This window comes from Mytilus trossulus, chromosome 6 (genome assembly GCF_036588685.1).
Source record: "Mytilus trossulus isolate FHL-02 chromosome 6, PNRI_Mtr1.1.1.hap1, whole genome shotgun sequence".
NCBI lineage: Eukaryota > Metazoa > Mollusca > Bivalvia > Mytilida > Mytilidae > Mytilus > Mytilus trossulus.
Window position 1 is genome coordinate 440583 of NC_086378.1, and position 16815 is coordinate 457397.

The 16815-nt window shown below is 34.0% G+C and overlaps 1 protein-coding gene across 5 annotated transcripts in view; it reads left to right on the top strand.

Annotated features, from left to right (window-relative positions):
- LOC134720545 (MAM and LDL-receptor class A domain-containing protein 1-like) overlaps window positions 1–16815 on the top strand; it is a 117755-nt gene that overhangs the window by 87808 nt on the left and 13132 nt on the right. For all 5 annotated transcript variants that reach the window (XM_063582856.1, XM_063582858.1, XM_063582857.1 and 2 more), the window contains 5 exons: window positions 9143–9321; window positions 10064–10142; window positions 10559–10690; window positions 11483–11583; window positions 15131–15263. In XM_063582856.1, coding sequence (XP_063438926.1) covers window positions 9143–9321; window positions 10064–10142; window positions 10559–10690; window positions 11483–11583; window positions 15131–15263 — 624 coding nt within the window. The remainder of the gene's footprint in view (window positions 1–9142; window positions 9322–10063; window positions 10143–10558; window positions 10691–11482; window positions 11584–15130; window positions 15264–16815) is intronic.

Consider the following 16815-nt stretch of genomic DNA (forward strand, 5'->3'; position numbering starts at 1 on the left):
TATTTACTTCAGGTACAAGTAGCTATTGCTTGCAGTTTTACCTACATATGTATGGTACTCCTGGTACCCTAAACACAATATTATATTTACTTCAGGTACAAGTAGCTATTGCTTGCAGTTTTATCTACATATGTATGGTACTCCTGGTACCCTAAACACAATATTATATTTACTTCAGGTACAAGTAGCTATTGCTTGCAGTTTTATCTACATATGTATGGTACTCCTGGTACCCTAAACACAATATTATATTTACTTCAGGTACAAGTAGCTATTGCTTGCAGTTTTACCTCCATATGTATGGTACTCCTGGTACCCTAAACACAATATTATATTTACTTCAGGTACAAGTAGCTATTGCTTGCAGTTTTACCTCCATATGTATGGTACTCCTGGTACCCTAAACACAATATTATATTTACTTCAGGTACAAGTAGCTATTGCTTGCAGTTTTATCTACATATGTATGGTACTCCTGGTACCCTAAACACAATATTATATTTACTTCAGGTACAAGTAGCTATTGCTTGCAGTTTTATCTACATATGTATGGTACTCCTGGTACCCTAAACACAATATTATATTTACTTCAGGTACAAGTAGCTATTGCTTGCAGTTTTACCTCCATATGTATGGTACTCCTGGTACCCTAAACACAATATTATATTTACTTCAGGTACAAGTAGCTATTGCTTGCAGTTTTATCTACATATGTATGGTACTCCTGGTACCCTAAACACAATATTATATTTACTTCAGGTACAAGTAGCTATTGCTTGCAGTTTTACCTCCATATGTATGGTACTCCTGGTACCCTAAACACAATATTATATTTACTTCAGATACAAGTAGCTATTGCTTGCAGTTTTATCTACATATGTATGGTACTCCTGGTACCCTAAACACAATATTATATTTACTTCAGATACAAGTAGCTATTGCTTGCAGTTTTATCTACATATGTATGGTACTCCTGGTACCCTAAACACAATATTATATTTACTTCAGGTACAAGTAGCTATTGCTTGCAGTTTTACCTCCATATGTATGGTACTCCTTGTACCCTAAACACAATATTATATTTACTTCAGGTACAAGTAGCTATTGCTTGCAGTTTTACCTCCATATGTATGGTACTCCTGGTACCCTAAACACAATATTATATTTACTTCAGGTACAAGTAGCTATTGCTTGCAGTTTTATCTACATATGTATGGTACTCCTGGTACCCTAAACACAATATTATATTTACTTCAGATACAAGTAGCTATTGCTTGCAGTTTTATCTACATATGTATGGTACTCCTGGTACCCTAAACACAATATTATATTTACTTCAGGTACAAGTAGCTATTGCTTGCAGTTTTATCTACATATGTATGGTACTCCTGGTACCCTAAACACAATATTATATTTACTTCAGGTACAAGTAGCTATTGCTTGCAGTTTTACCTCCATATGTATGGTACTCCTGGTACCCTAAACACAATATTATATTTACTTCAGGTACAAGTAGCTATTGCTTGCAGTTTTACCTCCATATGTATGGTACTCCTGGTACCCTAAACACAATATTGTATTTACTTCAGGTACAAGTAGCTATTGCTTGCAGTTTTATCTACATATGTATGGTACTCCTGGTACCCTAAACACAATATTATATTTACTTCAGGTACAAGTAGCTATTGCTTGCAGTTTTACCTCCATATGTATGGTACTCCTGGTACCCTAAACACAATATTATATTTACTTCAGGTACAAGTAGCTATTGCTTGCAGTTTTACCTACATATGTATGGTACTCCTGGTACCCTAAACACAATATTATATTTACTTCAGGTACAAGTAGCTATTGCTTGCAGTTTTATCTACATATGTATGGTACTCCTGGTACCCTAAACACAATATTATATTTACTTCAGGTACAAGTAGCTATTGCTTGCAGTTTTACCTACATATGTATGGTACTCCTGGTACCCTAAACACAATATTATATTTACTTCAGGTACAAGTAGCTATTGCTTGCAGTTTTATCTACATATGTATGGTACTCCTGGTACCCTAAACACAATATTATATTTACTTCAGGTACAAGTAGCTATTGCTTGCAGTTTTATCTACATATGTATGGTACTCCTGGTACCCTAAACACAATATTATATTTACTTCAGGTACAAGTAGCTATTGCTTGCAGTTTTACCTCCATATGTATGGTACTCCTGGTACCCTAAACACAATATTATATTTACTTCAGGTACAAGTAGCTATTGCTTGCAGTTTTACCTCCATATGTATGGTACTCCTGGTACCCTAAACACAATATTATATTTACTTCAGGTACAAGTAGCTATTGCTTGCAGTTTTATCTACATATGTATGGTACTCCTGGTACCCTAAACACAATATTATATTTACTTCAGGTACAAGTAGCTATTGCTTGCAGTTTTACCTCCATATGTATGGTACTCCTGGTACCCTAAACACAATATTATATTTACTTCAGGTACAAGTAGCTATTGCTTGCAGTTTTATCTACATATGTATGGTACTCCTGGTACCCTAAACACAATATTATATTTACTTCAGGTACAAGTAGCTATTGCTTGCAGTTTTATCTACATATGTATGGTACTCCTGGTACCCTAAACACAATATTATATTTACTTCAGGTACAAGTAGCTATTGCTTGCAGTTTTACCTCCATATGTATGGTACTCCTGGTACCCTAAACACAATATTATATTTACTTCAGGTACAAGTAGCTATTGCTTGCAGTTTTATCTACATATGTATGGTACTCCTGGTACCCTAAACACAATATTATATTTACTTCAGGTACAAGTAGCTATTGCTTGCAGTTTTACCTCCATATGTATGGTACTCCTGGTACCCTAAACACAATATTATATTTACTTCAGATACAAGTAGCTATTGCTTGCAGTTTTATCTACATATGTATGGTACTCCTGGTACCCTAAACACAATATTATATTTACTTCAGATACAAGTAGCTATTGCTTGCAGTTTTATCTACATATGTATGGTACTCCTGGTACCCTAAACACAATATTATATTTACTTCAGGTACAAGTAGCTATTGCTTGCAGTTTTACCTCCATATGTATGGTACTCCTTGTACCCTAAACACAATATTATATTTACTTCAGGTACAAGTAGCTATTGCTTGCAGTTTTACCTCCATATGTATGGTACTCCTGGTACCCTAAACACAATATTATATTTACTTCAGGTACAAGTAGCTATTGCTTGCAGTTTTATCTACATATGTATGGTACTCCTGGTACCCTAAACACAATATTATATTTACTTCAGATACAAGTAGCTATTGCTTGCAGTTTTATCTACATATGTATGGTACTCCTGGTACCCTAAACACAATATTATATTTACTTCAGGTACAAGTAGCTATTGCTTGCAGTTTTATCTACATATGTATGGTACTCCTGGTACCCTAAACACAATATTATATTTACTTCAGGTACAAGTAGCTATTGCTTGCAGTTTTACCTCCATATGTATGGTACTCCTGGTACCCTAAACACAATATTATATTTACTTCAGGTACAAGTAGCTATTGCTTGCAGTTTTACCTCCATATGTATGGTACTCCTGGTACCCTAAACACAATATTATATTTACTTCAGGTACAAGTAGCTATTGCTTGCAGTTTTATCTACATATGTATGGTACTCCTGGTACCCTAAACACAATATTATATTTACTTCAGGTACAAGTAGCTATTGCTTGCAGTTTTATCTACATATGTATGGTACTCCTGGTACCCTAAACACAATATTATATTTACTTCAGGTACAAGTAGCTATTGCTTGCATTTTTATCTACATATGTATGGTACTCCTGGTACCCTAAACACAATATTATATTTACTTCAGGTACAAGTAGCTATTGCTTGCAGTTTTACCTACATATGTATGGTACTCCTGGTACCCTAAACACAATATTATATTTACTTCAGGTACAAGTAGCTATTGCTTGCAGTTTTACCTCCATATGTATGGTACTCCTGGTACCCTAAACACAATATTATATTTACTTCAGGTACAAGTAGCTATTGCTTGCAGTTTTACCTCCATATGTATGGTACTCCTGGTACCCTAAACACAATATTATATTTACTTCAGGTACAAGTAGCTATTGCTTGCAGTTTTACCTCCATATGTATGGTACTCCTGGTACCCTAAACACAATATTATATTTACTTCAGATACAAGTAGCTATTGCTTGCAGTTTTATCTACATATGTATGGTACTCCTGGTACCCTAAACACAATATTATATTTACTTCAGATACAAGTAGCTATTGCTTGCAGTTTTATCTACATATGTATGGTACTCCTGGTACCCTAAACACAATATTATATTTACTTCAGGTACAAGTAGCTATTGCTTGCAGTTTTACCTCCATATGTATGGTACTCCTGGTACCCTAAACACAATATTATATTTACTTCAGGTACAAGTAGCTATTGCTTGCAGTTTTATCTACATATGTATGGTACTCCTGGTACCCTAAACACAATATTATATTTACTTCAGGTACAAGTAGCTATTGCTTGCAGTTTTACCTCCATATGTATGGTACTCCTGGTACCCTAAACACAATATTATATTTACTTCAGGTACAAGTAGCTATTGCTTGCAGTTTTATCTACATATGTATGGTACTCCTGGTACCCTAAACACAATATTATATTTACTTCAGATACAAGTAGCTATTGCTTGCAGTTTTACCTCCATATGTATGGTACTCCTGGTACCCTAAACACAATATTATATTTACTTCAGGTACAAGTAGCTATTGCTTGCAGTTTTACCTCCATATGTATGGTACTCCTGGTACCCTAAACACAATATTATATTTACTTCAGGTACAAGTAGCTATTGCTTGCAGTTTTACCTCCATATGTATGGTACTCCTGGTACCCTAAACACAATATTATATTTACTTCAGATACAAGTAGCTATTGCTTGCAGTTTTACCTCCATATGTATGGTACTCCTGGTACCCTAAACACAATATTATATTTACTTCAGATACAAGTAGCTATTGCTTGCAGTTTTACCTCCATATGTATGGTACTCCTGGTACCCTAAACACAATATTATATTTACTTCAGGTACAAGTAGCTATTGCTTGCAGTTTTATCTACATATGTATGGTACTCCTGGTACCCTAAACACAATATTATATTTACTTCAGGTACAAGTAGCTATTGCTTGCAGTTTTACCTCCATATGTATGGTACTCCTGGTACCCTAAACACAATATTATATTTACTTCAGGTACAAGTAGCTATTGCTTGCAGTTTTACCTCCATATGTATGGTACTCCTGGTACCCTAAACACAATATTATATTTACTTCAGGTACAAGTAGCTATTGCTTGCAGTTTTATCTACATATGTATGGTACTCCTGGTACCCTAAACACAATATTATATTTACTTCAGGTACAAGTAGCTATTGCTTGCAGTTTTACCTCCATATGTATGGTACTCCTGGTACCCTAAACACAATATTATATTTACTTCAGGTACAAGTAGCTATTGCTTGCAGTTTTATCTACATATGTATGGTACTCCTGGTACCCTAAACACAATATTATATTTACTTCAGGTACAAGTAGCTATTGCTTGCAGTTTTACCTCCATATGTATGGTACTCCTGGTACCCTAAACACAATATTATATTTACTTCAGATACAAGTAGCTATTGCTTGCAGTTTTACCTCCATATGTATGGTACTCCTGGTACCCTAAACACAATATTATATTTACTTCAGGTACAAGTAGCTATTGCTTGCAGTTTTATCTACATATGTATGGTACTCCTGGTACCCTAAACACAATATTATATTTACTTCAGGTACAAGTAGCTATTGCTTGCAGTTTTATCTACATATGTATGGTACTCCTGGTACCCTAAACACAATATTATATTTACTTCAGGTACAAGTAGCTATTGCTTGCATTTTTATCTACATATGTATGGTACTCCTGGTACCCTAAACACAATATTATATTTACTTCAGGTACAAGTAGCTATTGCTTGCAGTTTTACCTCCATATGTATGGTACTCCTGGTACCCTAAACACAATATTATATTTACTTCAGGTACAAGTAGCTATTGCTTGCATTTTTATCTACATATGTATGGTACTCCTGGTACCCTAAACACAATATTATATTTACTTCAGGTACAAGTAGCTATTGCTTGCAGTTTTATCTACATATGTATGGTACTCCTGGTACCCTAAACACAATATTATATTTACTTCAGGTACAAGTAGCTATTGCTTGCAGTTTTATCTACATATGTATGGTACTCCTGGTACCCTAAACACAATATTATATTTACTTCAGGTACAAGTAGCTATTGCTTGCAGTTTTATCTACATATGTATGGTACTCCTGGTACCCTAAACACAATATTATATTTACTTCAGATACAAGTAGCTATTGCTTGCAGTTTTACCTCCATATGTATGGTACTCCTGGTACCCTAAACACAATATTGTATTTACTTCAGGTACAAGTAGCTATTGCTTGCAGTTTTACCTCCATATGTATGGTACTCCTGGTACCCTAAACACAATATTATATTTACTTCAGGTACAAGTAGCTATTGCTTGCAGTTTTATCTACATATGTATGGTACTCCTGGTACCCTAAACACAATATTGTATTTACTTCAGGTACAAGTAGCTATTGCTTGCAGTTTTACCTCCATATGTATGGTACTCCTGGTACCCTAAACACAATATTATATTTACTTCAGGTACAAGTAGCTATTGCTTGCAGTTTTACCTCCATATGTATGGTACTCCTGGTACCCTAAACACAATATTATATTTACTTCAGGTACAAGTAGCTATTGCTTGCAGTTTTACCTCCATATGTATGGTACTCCTGGTACCCTAAACACAATATTATATTTACTTCAGGTACAAGTAGCTATTGCTTGCAGTTTTACCTCCATATGTATGGTACTCCTGGTACCCTAAACACAATATTGTATTTACTTCAGGTACAAGTAGCTATTGCTTGCAGTTTTACCTCCATATGTATGGTACTCCTGGTACCCTAAACACAATATTATATTTACTTCAGGTACAAGTAGCTATTGCTTGCAGTTTTACCTCCATATGTATGGTACTCCTGGTACCCTAAACACAATATTATATTTACTTCAGGTACAAGTAGCTATTGCTTGCAGTTTTACCTCCATATGTATGGTACTCCTGGTACCCTAAACACAATATTATATTTACTTCAGGTACAAGTAGCTATTGCTTGCAGTTTTACCTCCATATGTATGGTACTCCTGGTACCCTAAACACAATATTATATTTACTTCAGGTACAAGTAGCTATTGCTTGCAGTTTTACCTCCATATGTATGGTACTCCTGGTACCCTAAACACAATATTATATTTACTTCAGGTACAAGTAGCTATTGCTTGCAGTTTTATCTACATATGTATGGTACTCCTGGTACCCTAAACACAATATTATATTTACTTCAGGTACAAGTAGCTATTGCTTGCAGTTTTATCTACATATGTATGGTACTCCTGGTACCCTAAACACAATATTATATTTACTTCAGGTACAAGTAGCTATTGCTTGCAGTTTTACCTCCATATGTATGGTACTCCTGGTACCCTAAACACAATATTATATTTACTTCAGGTACAAGTAGCTATTGCTTGCAGTTTTATCTACATATGTATGGTACTCCTGGTACCCTAAACACAATATTATATTTACTTCAGGTACAAGTAGCTATTGCTTGCAGTTTTACCTCCATATGTATGGTACTCCTGGTACCCTAAACACAATATTATATTTACTTCAGGTACAAGTAGCTATTGCTTGCAGTTTTACCTCCATATGTATGGTACTCCTGGTACCCTAAACACAATATTATATTTACTTCAGGTACAAGTAGCTATTGCTTGCAGTTTTATCTACATATGTATGGTACTCCTGGTACCCTAAACACAATATTATATTTACTTCAGGTACAAGTAGCTATTGCTTGCAGTTTTACCTCCATATGTATGGTACTCCTGGTACCCTAAACACAATATTATATTTACTTCAGGTACAAGTAGCTATTGCTTGCAGTTTTACCTCCATATGTATGGTACTCCTGGTACCCTAAACACAATATTATATTTACTTCAGGTACAAGTAGCTATTGCTTGCAGTTTTATCTACATATGTATGGTACTCCTGGTACCCTAAACACAATATTATATTTACTTCAGGTACAAGTAGCTATTGCTTGCAGTTTTATCTACATATGTATGGTACTCCTGGTACCCTAAACACAATATTATATTTACTTCAGGTACAAGTAGCTATTGCTTGCAGTTTTACCTCCATATGTATGGTACTCCTGGTACCCTAAACACAATATTATATTTACTTCAGGTACAAGTAGCTATTGCTTGCAGTTTTATCTACATATGTATGGTACTCCTGGTACCCTAAACACAATATTATATTTACTTCAGGTACAAGTAGCTATTGCTTGCAGTTTTACCTCCATATGTATGGTACTCCTGGTACCCTAAACACAATATTATATTTACTTCAGGTACAAGTAGCTATTGCTTGCAGTTTTACCTCCATATGTATGGTACTCCTGGTACCCTAAACACAATATTATATTTACTTCAGGTACAAGTAGCTATTGCTTGCAGTTTTACCTCCATATGTATGGTACTCCTGGTACCCTAAACACAATATTATATTTACTTCAGGTACAAGTAGCTATTGCTTGCAGTTTTACCTCCATATGTATGGTACTCCTGGTACCCTAAACACAATATTATATTTACTTCAGGTACAAGTAGCTATTGCTTGCAGTTTTACCTCCATATGTATGGTACTCCTGGTACCCTAAACACAATATTATATTTACTTCAGGTACAAGTAGCTATTGCTTGCAGTTTTACCTCCATATGTATGGTACTCCTGGTACCCTAAACACAATATTATATTTACTTCAGGTACAAGTAGCTATTGCTTGCAGTTTTACCTCCATATGTATGGTACTCCTGGTACCCTAAACACAATATTATATTTACTTCAGGTACAAGTAGCTATTGCTTGCAGTTTTATCTACATATGTATGGTACTCCTGGTACTATTGAGGTCAAGTTTGGTAACCGTGGTTCTTCTTCTTCTTCTGTGTGGTCCAAGTCTGCTGACCAAGGAAATCAATGGGTCTTCCATCAAGTGGAATTACCTGCCAGCTTCACAGATCCAGTGGTATAATTACTTTTCATTGTACTTATGTCAAACTACATTTTTGGGGGGAGTTTAACAATATCATTCTTTTGGAGCAAGTGAGCAAGGAAAACATTTTTTAGTATTTCCCTCTTGTATTAAACTAAAAAAACCTGCCAAATCAATAATTTAATTGAAACACAAAAAAAATAACAGAACATTATTACCAATGTTATTTCAACTGATTGGGCGGAGCTTACGTTTTAATTTGCACAAAGACAGTCTATTTGAAGATGTGTGTGATATGGATGATTGTTGTTATAATTATTACTGATTTCAAATGACCTATCCGTGTCATCAAAGGAATTTACAAAACAATGACTGGACACTTCATTGATGAGTTTATCCTAAAACACCCATCTATAGATGGACTGATTAATACATATAACAAAATTTAGTAGTTAATAATGTGCAGTTTTTATATCTGAAAATAATGCAACTGAAAGATTTATATCCCAAAACTAAACGACATACTCATTACATATATATATCTTTACAAAGATTTTCCTGGACTAACAATAATCTATTTTGCATTTTAGTTCATTTTGAAAAATACAAAATGACAAATGAATTAACACAATAGTTTTGAATTGACAGTAATAAATCTTAGAAACTCAAAGCTGTGATATTAGAAAGGATTGTTACATATACAGACAATTGTGATAAAAGATCTATTTTTGAATATATTAACCTTCAAATGACATTCAGGAATTTCTATTTTTAGATTTTCTTTGAGGCAATCAGAGGGTCATCATATAAAGGGGATGTAGCCCTTGATTCAGTTAAACTTATTTTGGGACAATGTAAGTATCAAGCTAATATAGACAACAAATTCAGGGTTTAGATTCTTTGACACATTTGAAGCAAACAGCATTTCATCAATTGGATTGTTGAATAATTATTTTGAACAGTACTAGAATCTGCTTGGTAATGCCCACTTTATTAGCTATAGAAGTCTCCTATGAAAAGAAAAGTGGGAGTTAAGGGGCAAACTATTTTACCGTGTATTGTAGGAAAAAACCAAGGAAGTCAGAACATCTAACAAAAATTCTAAAATCTAACTCTAGTACATTCTTAAGCATTTTGATATTTGAACAAATTTTAACAAACAGTAGGTTAGCACTTTGATATTTGAACAATTTTTATCTAACAGTATGACAGCACTTTAATATTTGAACCATTGCTATCAAACAGTATGTAAGCACTTTGATTATTTCAGGTGCCTCTGGACCGTCTGCCTGTGCTACAAACCCTTGTAACAATGGTGGTAGCTGTAATGAGGATGGCAGTTCTGCTGGTTATTATTGTAATTGTATGACAGGCTGGTCAGGAGATAACTGTGATGTTCAAGGTTAGTATTCATAATCAAAATTAGGGTGGGATCCCATAGGCGGATCCAGGGGGGGGGGGGGGGGGGGGGGGGGGCTCATCAGTGATGATCAAATCAAAAAGTTAAAAAGGCCAAATAAAGTACAAAGTTTGAAGTCATTGAGGACTAAAATTTGGATTGTACAAACCTCAATCATTACTTTGTAATTTACTTTCAAAGGGATCATTATTGGTAGAAGGTTTGATTTTGTACGATTGTGTCCTGAAAACTTCTAACAACATGGCAGCATGTCCTGTTTTTCATTCTCTTCAGTATTTTTCATTAAACATCATAAACATGATAAAGGAGCATACATTAACCAAGAAATATGAATATGAACATGATGAAGAGCATATGATTATTGTAAATACCCAAAAGTATGAAGATAAATAATACAAACAAGCACTTGTTAAAAAACTAAGAAATGCTAATAGATATTCAGTTTTCATTTTCTTATTACCAGTGGTGTAAACAATTGAATAGTAAAACATTTTGTTAGCTATTTCAGGTGAATAACCACTCTATGCATAGTCTGTAACTGTTTGAGAATTGAGTTATTAAAAGAAAGTACATAGCAGACCAACATTCATTTCTTAGTTATGTATTTAAATGTTTCAAAACCAAAGTCTTTCAAATCATTTGTCTATTGGTCATTAGGATGTTGTTCCAACAAATATTTCCTCCCCACTTGTTTTGGGTACAGAAGTTCGTTATTTTTGGGGAGTATGATAACTCGACAATTCTTGAAAAAGATGTAAATATTGTGTTTTGCAGATGTATCGGGTAATTCCTACAGCTGTGGATTTGAGACAGCTGGTGCACCATGTATTTTCAAGGATACAACTAATGATGAATTTAATTGGACACGACGTACTGTAAGCTCTTCCTTATTCTACAAAAAAACTTTTATTATCATTGATACTGTTCTTGTATTTTCTTGAAGAAATTATGTATATACTAGTAATAGGGAAATGTGCTTTTTAGAAACGAAAGTAAAACTTTTGACAATATTATTTTGTACAAGTAAAGAGTCTAAGGCAGATTTTAGTACACTAATGTTGCAGATCTAGACTAAGAAAGATGTCAATGTAACATCAAAGTAAAGTTCAATATTATTATATGAAGGCCAACTGGTTACTATGGTCACATAATTGCCTTTTGTTACTAAACCTTAAGGGATTGCAATCAATATTATTATATGATGGCCAACTGGTTACTATGGTCACATAATTGCCTTTTGTTACTAAACCTTAAGGGATTAAAATCAATATTGTTATATGATGGCCAACTGGTTACTATGGTCACATAATTGCCTTTTGTTACTAAACCTTAAGGGATTACAATCAATATTATTATATGAAGGCCAATTGGTTACTATGGTCACATAATGGCCTTTTGTTACTAAACCTTAAGGGATTACAATCAATATTGTTATTTGATGGCCAACTGGTTACTATGGTCCATAATTGCCTTTTGTTACTAAGCCTTAAGGAACAAAATCGTGATAAGACATAAAATGGTTGGCTGGCTCAATTATTTTTTTGGAGGCCCTGCTTACGTCTCCTTTTAAAAATTTGTTAGAGACCCATTGGTTGCCTTAAGCTGTTTGGTCAGATTCTTTTCTCTTTGACACATTCTCATTTTTGTCAAGCCTTTGACTTTTGTGGAAAAAGTGAGACATAACGATCCTACATTATGTTGGTGGCGGCGGTGTCCACAAATGGTCACTCTGTGGTTAATGTTTTTGAAATTTTAGTAACTTTCTTAAACTAACCTGGATTTCTTCCAAACTTGAACAGAAGCTTGTTTATGATCATAAGATAGTATCCAGAGGGAAAATATGTAAAAAAACAATTCCTGTTTTTTCGTATATTTCTTATAAACAGACTTAGTTTTTCCGCCAAGAAACATATCATTCACTCTGGTAAAAGTTTTAAAATTTTTCAAAATAACTTTCTTAAACAATTCTGGATTTGTACCAAAATTGGACGAAAGCTAGTATCTAGAAGGAAATTTTGTACTTGTTTTTTTTGTATTTAACTTTTTTTTCCAGTTAACATTACATACAGTCTGCTATTAAAGTTTTTATGCCCCACCTACGATAGTAGAGGGGCTTTATGTTTTCTGGTCTGTGCGTCCGTTCGTCCGTCCGTCCGTCTGTCTGTTTGTCCGTCTGTTCAACTTCAGGTTAAAGTTTTTGGTCAAGGTAGTTTTTGATGAAGTTGAAGTCCAATCAACTTGAAACTTAGTGCACATGTTCCCTATGATATTATCTTTCTAATTTTAATGCCTAATTATATTTTTTATCCAATTTCATGGTCCATTGAACATGGAAAATGATAGTGCGAGTGGGGCATCCATGTACTTTGGACACATTCTTGTTAAAACATTTATTAGATTCATAAACTATCTTGGATTTTTACCAAACTTGGATTTAAGTACATTCAAAAGCAGGCGGAAACCCAGTTGAAATAGAACAAAAGAATCGAAGCTCTTTGTTAGAGAAGGCAATAAATGCTTACTGTTATGTTAACTACAGTAACAAAAATTTTAAAAATTAATAGAAACAAAAAAACGACAACTTTCTTCTCAATTACGAAGTGTTTTATTTTAAAAACACCATTTGCATAAGTTTTCAATTTATCTATTACATAGTAATGCAGAACAATTAGATATCAAGTGGACACCATGGGTATCTATCAAGTTGGATGTAGAAAATGCATAACCTTTCACTTTTTTTTCTTTTTTTTTTACCAAGGACGGAGAACATATCAATTTATTAGTTCAGTAATTTTCATGTCTGCCCTTCAATTATATGACTAAAAAAATAATCCAAAAAATGGGTAATAATTGTATCGAAAAGAGAAAATTGAGTGCACCTTTTTATGTGAGGGCATGTTTGAGGTGTATATTTTGTCCTTAGAACGTACAAAGCAAGAGTTAAGAAATAATTCATGGGGGCTTGAATATATCGTTATTTTACCACGGGTTGGTCTCTTATGACAAATATTTTACCCTGAGCGATAGCGAGGGGTAAAATATCGGCATAAAGGGACAACCCGTGGTAAAATCTAGATATATTCAAGCCCCCATGAATTATTTCGATTCTAATAGGACAAATATGGCAATTTTTTGGGATCGAAGCGCTCTAGGTGGAGGCCATTATTTGCCGTTCCCATAAATTAACGCACTTTTAGATTGGCGTAAAAGAACGGAGCAAACAGAATAAGTGACATGCTCAAACTATTCACAAAACTTATTTAGATAGATTTGGATGAATTTGAATGTGACTTAGTTATATGTCTTCTATGTATATAAAAAAATAGGCTTAAACCACATTTTAGCATCGTTTGTTTACGTTTCCTTGTTGTGATGATTTTCGGTATCAAAAGCATGTATTTTCCCGTAAAATGCTTAAATTATAACGTCATAATTGTTTGACGTCGGGTACTTCATTCATAAAACAACATATGACGTGGGAGTACGATCGGAACAGCCAATGCAATATATTCATATTTTACCACGGGTGTGTACTCAAAGCGTTTGAAGGACGTCATGTTAGAATATTTGATATATCATCTCGCCTCAGATTCTATCATTTTTATATATCAAAGCTACAGGTTGACTTTATAACATAAATAAATCACAGTTCCAAAAGATGATATATATGGGTCAAGTGAAATACCTATCTAATCAATCACAAAAACAGAGTAGGTGTGTTCGAATAGCTATTTTTTTACTAAAAGTACTTGATGACAGTCTTTTAAGTTGGATGAGGAAAATGCATATCTTCGAAAAAATATAAGTTTTGTGTGTGATAACTAGGGTTTATAATCTTCAACCACTGAAAATTTTTAGTCTGCCCTTCCACAAAATATGTAAATAGAAATTTTTTAAATGTTTAAGAATTTTCAAAAATTCCACCTGACAACGGATCAAACAAAAGTTTTAAGTTAAATCAATGCCGACAAGATCATTAACTGATGCTCATTAGCTAGTAGATACATTTGTCCTTAAAAATACAACTGACATATAAGGATTGTAATGGTGCTATGTGGGTAAATTTACTGGTTTTCAAGAGCTTAATTGGCAGCGTGTCATGCCCACAATGGCTTCTATTTCTACGATTGTGAAAATACTTTTGACGAAGTAGAATCCTGACTAAAAGATAGTATGGAGAGGAATATTTTTATAAAAAAAAAATCATTTACATTGAGACTGCAATTAACAGCAAAAGTAGGCAAGACACTTGGTTCCACAGAACCCTAACAAATTTTTATTCTCAATTTTATAGATTTTAAAATATTTGAATTTATTTAATGGGATTTTTAAAGAATGAGCAAAAGTAAAAGATAATTCAAAACATATAATGTATCAGGTGTTTTTTTGGAGCTGATGTTACAGACTTTAATAATTTTGTAGAAATCCACCCCAAGTAGTTCAACAGGACCAACCGATGCAGCCACAGGAGATTACTACATGTACATAGAGACGTCCTCCCCAAGAGTTATTGGTGATACAGCTGTTCTCACAACTCAAGATACTAACTTACCCGGTACGATTCTTTATCAGTCTTTATTGAAAATAAAAAAAAAAATGTTATATGGATGCAGAGATTTCTGGGTCCTGGTCTCATTGAACATGTTGAATATTACAGCAAAATGCATTGAGTGTGTAGGTAAAGATTACTATGTTTGATAAGCTTGCTAGCTGAACTGTGAAGTCATTATTAAGTTAGGTATACTACCCTCCTTTCGTAGTAGTGTAGTCCTACAGTCAGATAGATTAGTTATCTGTTAGACTAGTGTACTCTTAAAGGAGGGTGGTATACCTAAGCAAGCTCATCAAAAATTGTAACATTTACCTACTTTTTGCTGTAATGTAATTTAAAATATTAGAAATTGTTAGTTATTTTAAGCATGAAACATGATTTATTAAATTATGATATATCCATAACTTTTATATATAAAAAAGAAGTGGTATGATTGCAAATAAGACAACTCTCCACAAGAAATCAAATGACACATAAATTAACAACTATAGGTCACTGTATGGCCTTCAACTATGAGCAAAGCCCATACCGCATAGTCAGCTATAAAAGCCCCGGAACTAACAAATAGTATCTTTTTATTCATTTTTCTTTTGATCGTACAATATTTGTGAAAAGGACTTGATACTCAAATATATCGGGCAATCATGTCAAGTATCTGCAGTAGCAATATAATGTGTTTCTGTCCTTTCGCACCAATTTATCAATTTAAAGTATGCAAGCAGATTAGATTGAAGACTGTACCCTGACCTTTAATGGTTTACTTCTATAATTGTGACTTGAATGGAAGTTGTCTCATTGGTACTCATACCACATCTTCCTATATGCAACTTCATTCATACATAGGAACAACTATCATAAAGTTTTGTACACATATAGGTAGCCCCTGTACAGTAGCTCCAATACAGTATATTGTTAATCCACTCACTTCTTTGTAGCCCCTATACAGAATATTGTTAATCCACTCGCTTCTTTGTAGTTCCTATACAGAATATTGTTAATCCACTTGCTTCTTTGTAGCCCCATACAGAATATTGTTAATCCACTTGCTTCATTTTAGCCCCTGTACAGAATATTGTTAATCCACTTGCTTCATTGTAGCCCCATACAGAATATTGTTAATCCACTTACTTCTTTGTAGCCCCCATACAGTATATTGTTAATCCACTTGCTTCTTTGTAGCCCCCATACAGTATATTGTTAATCCACTCACTTCTTTGTTGCCCCCATACAGTATTATTGTTAATCCACTTGCTTCTTTGTAGCCCCATACAGAATATTGTTAATCCACTTGCTTCATTTTAGCCCCTGTACAGAATATTGTTAATGCACTTGCTTCATTGTAGCCCCATACAGAATATTGTTAATCCACTTGCTTCTTTGTTGCCCCCATACAGTATATTGTTAATCCACTTGCTTCTTTGTAGCCCCATACAAAATATTGTTAATCCACTTACTTCTTTGTAGCCCCCATACAGTATATTGTTAATCCGCTTGCTTCTTTGTAGCCCCCATACAGTATATTGTTAATCCACTTGCTTCTTTGTAGCCCCCATAC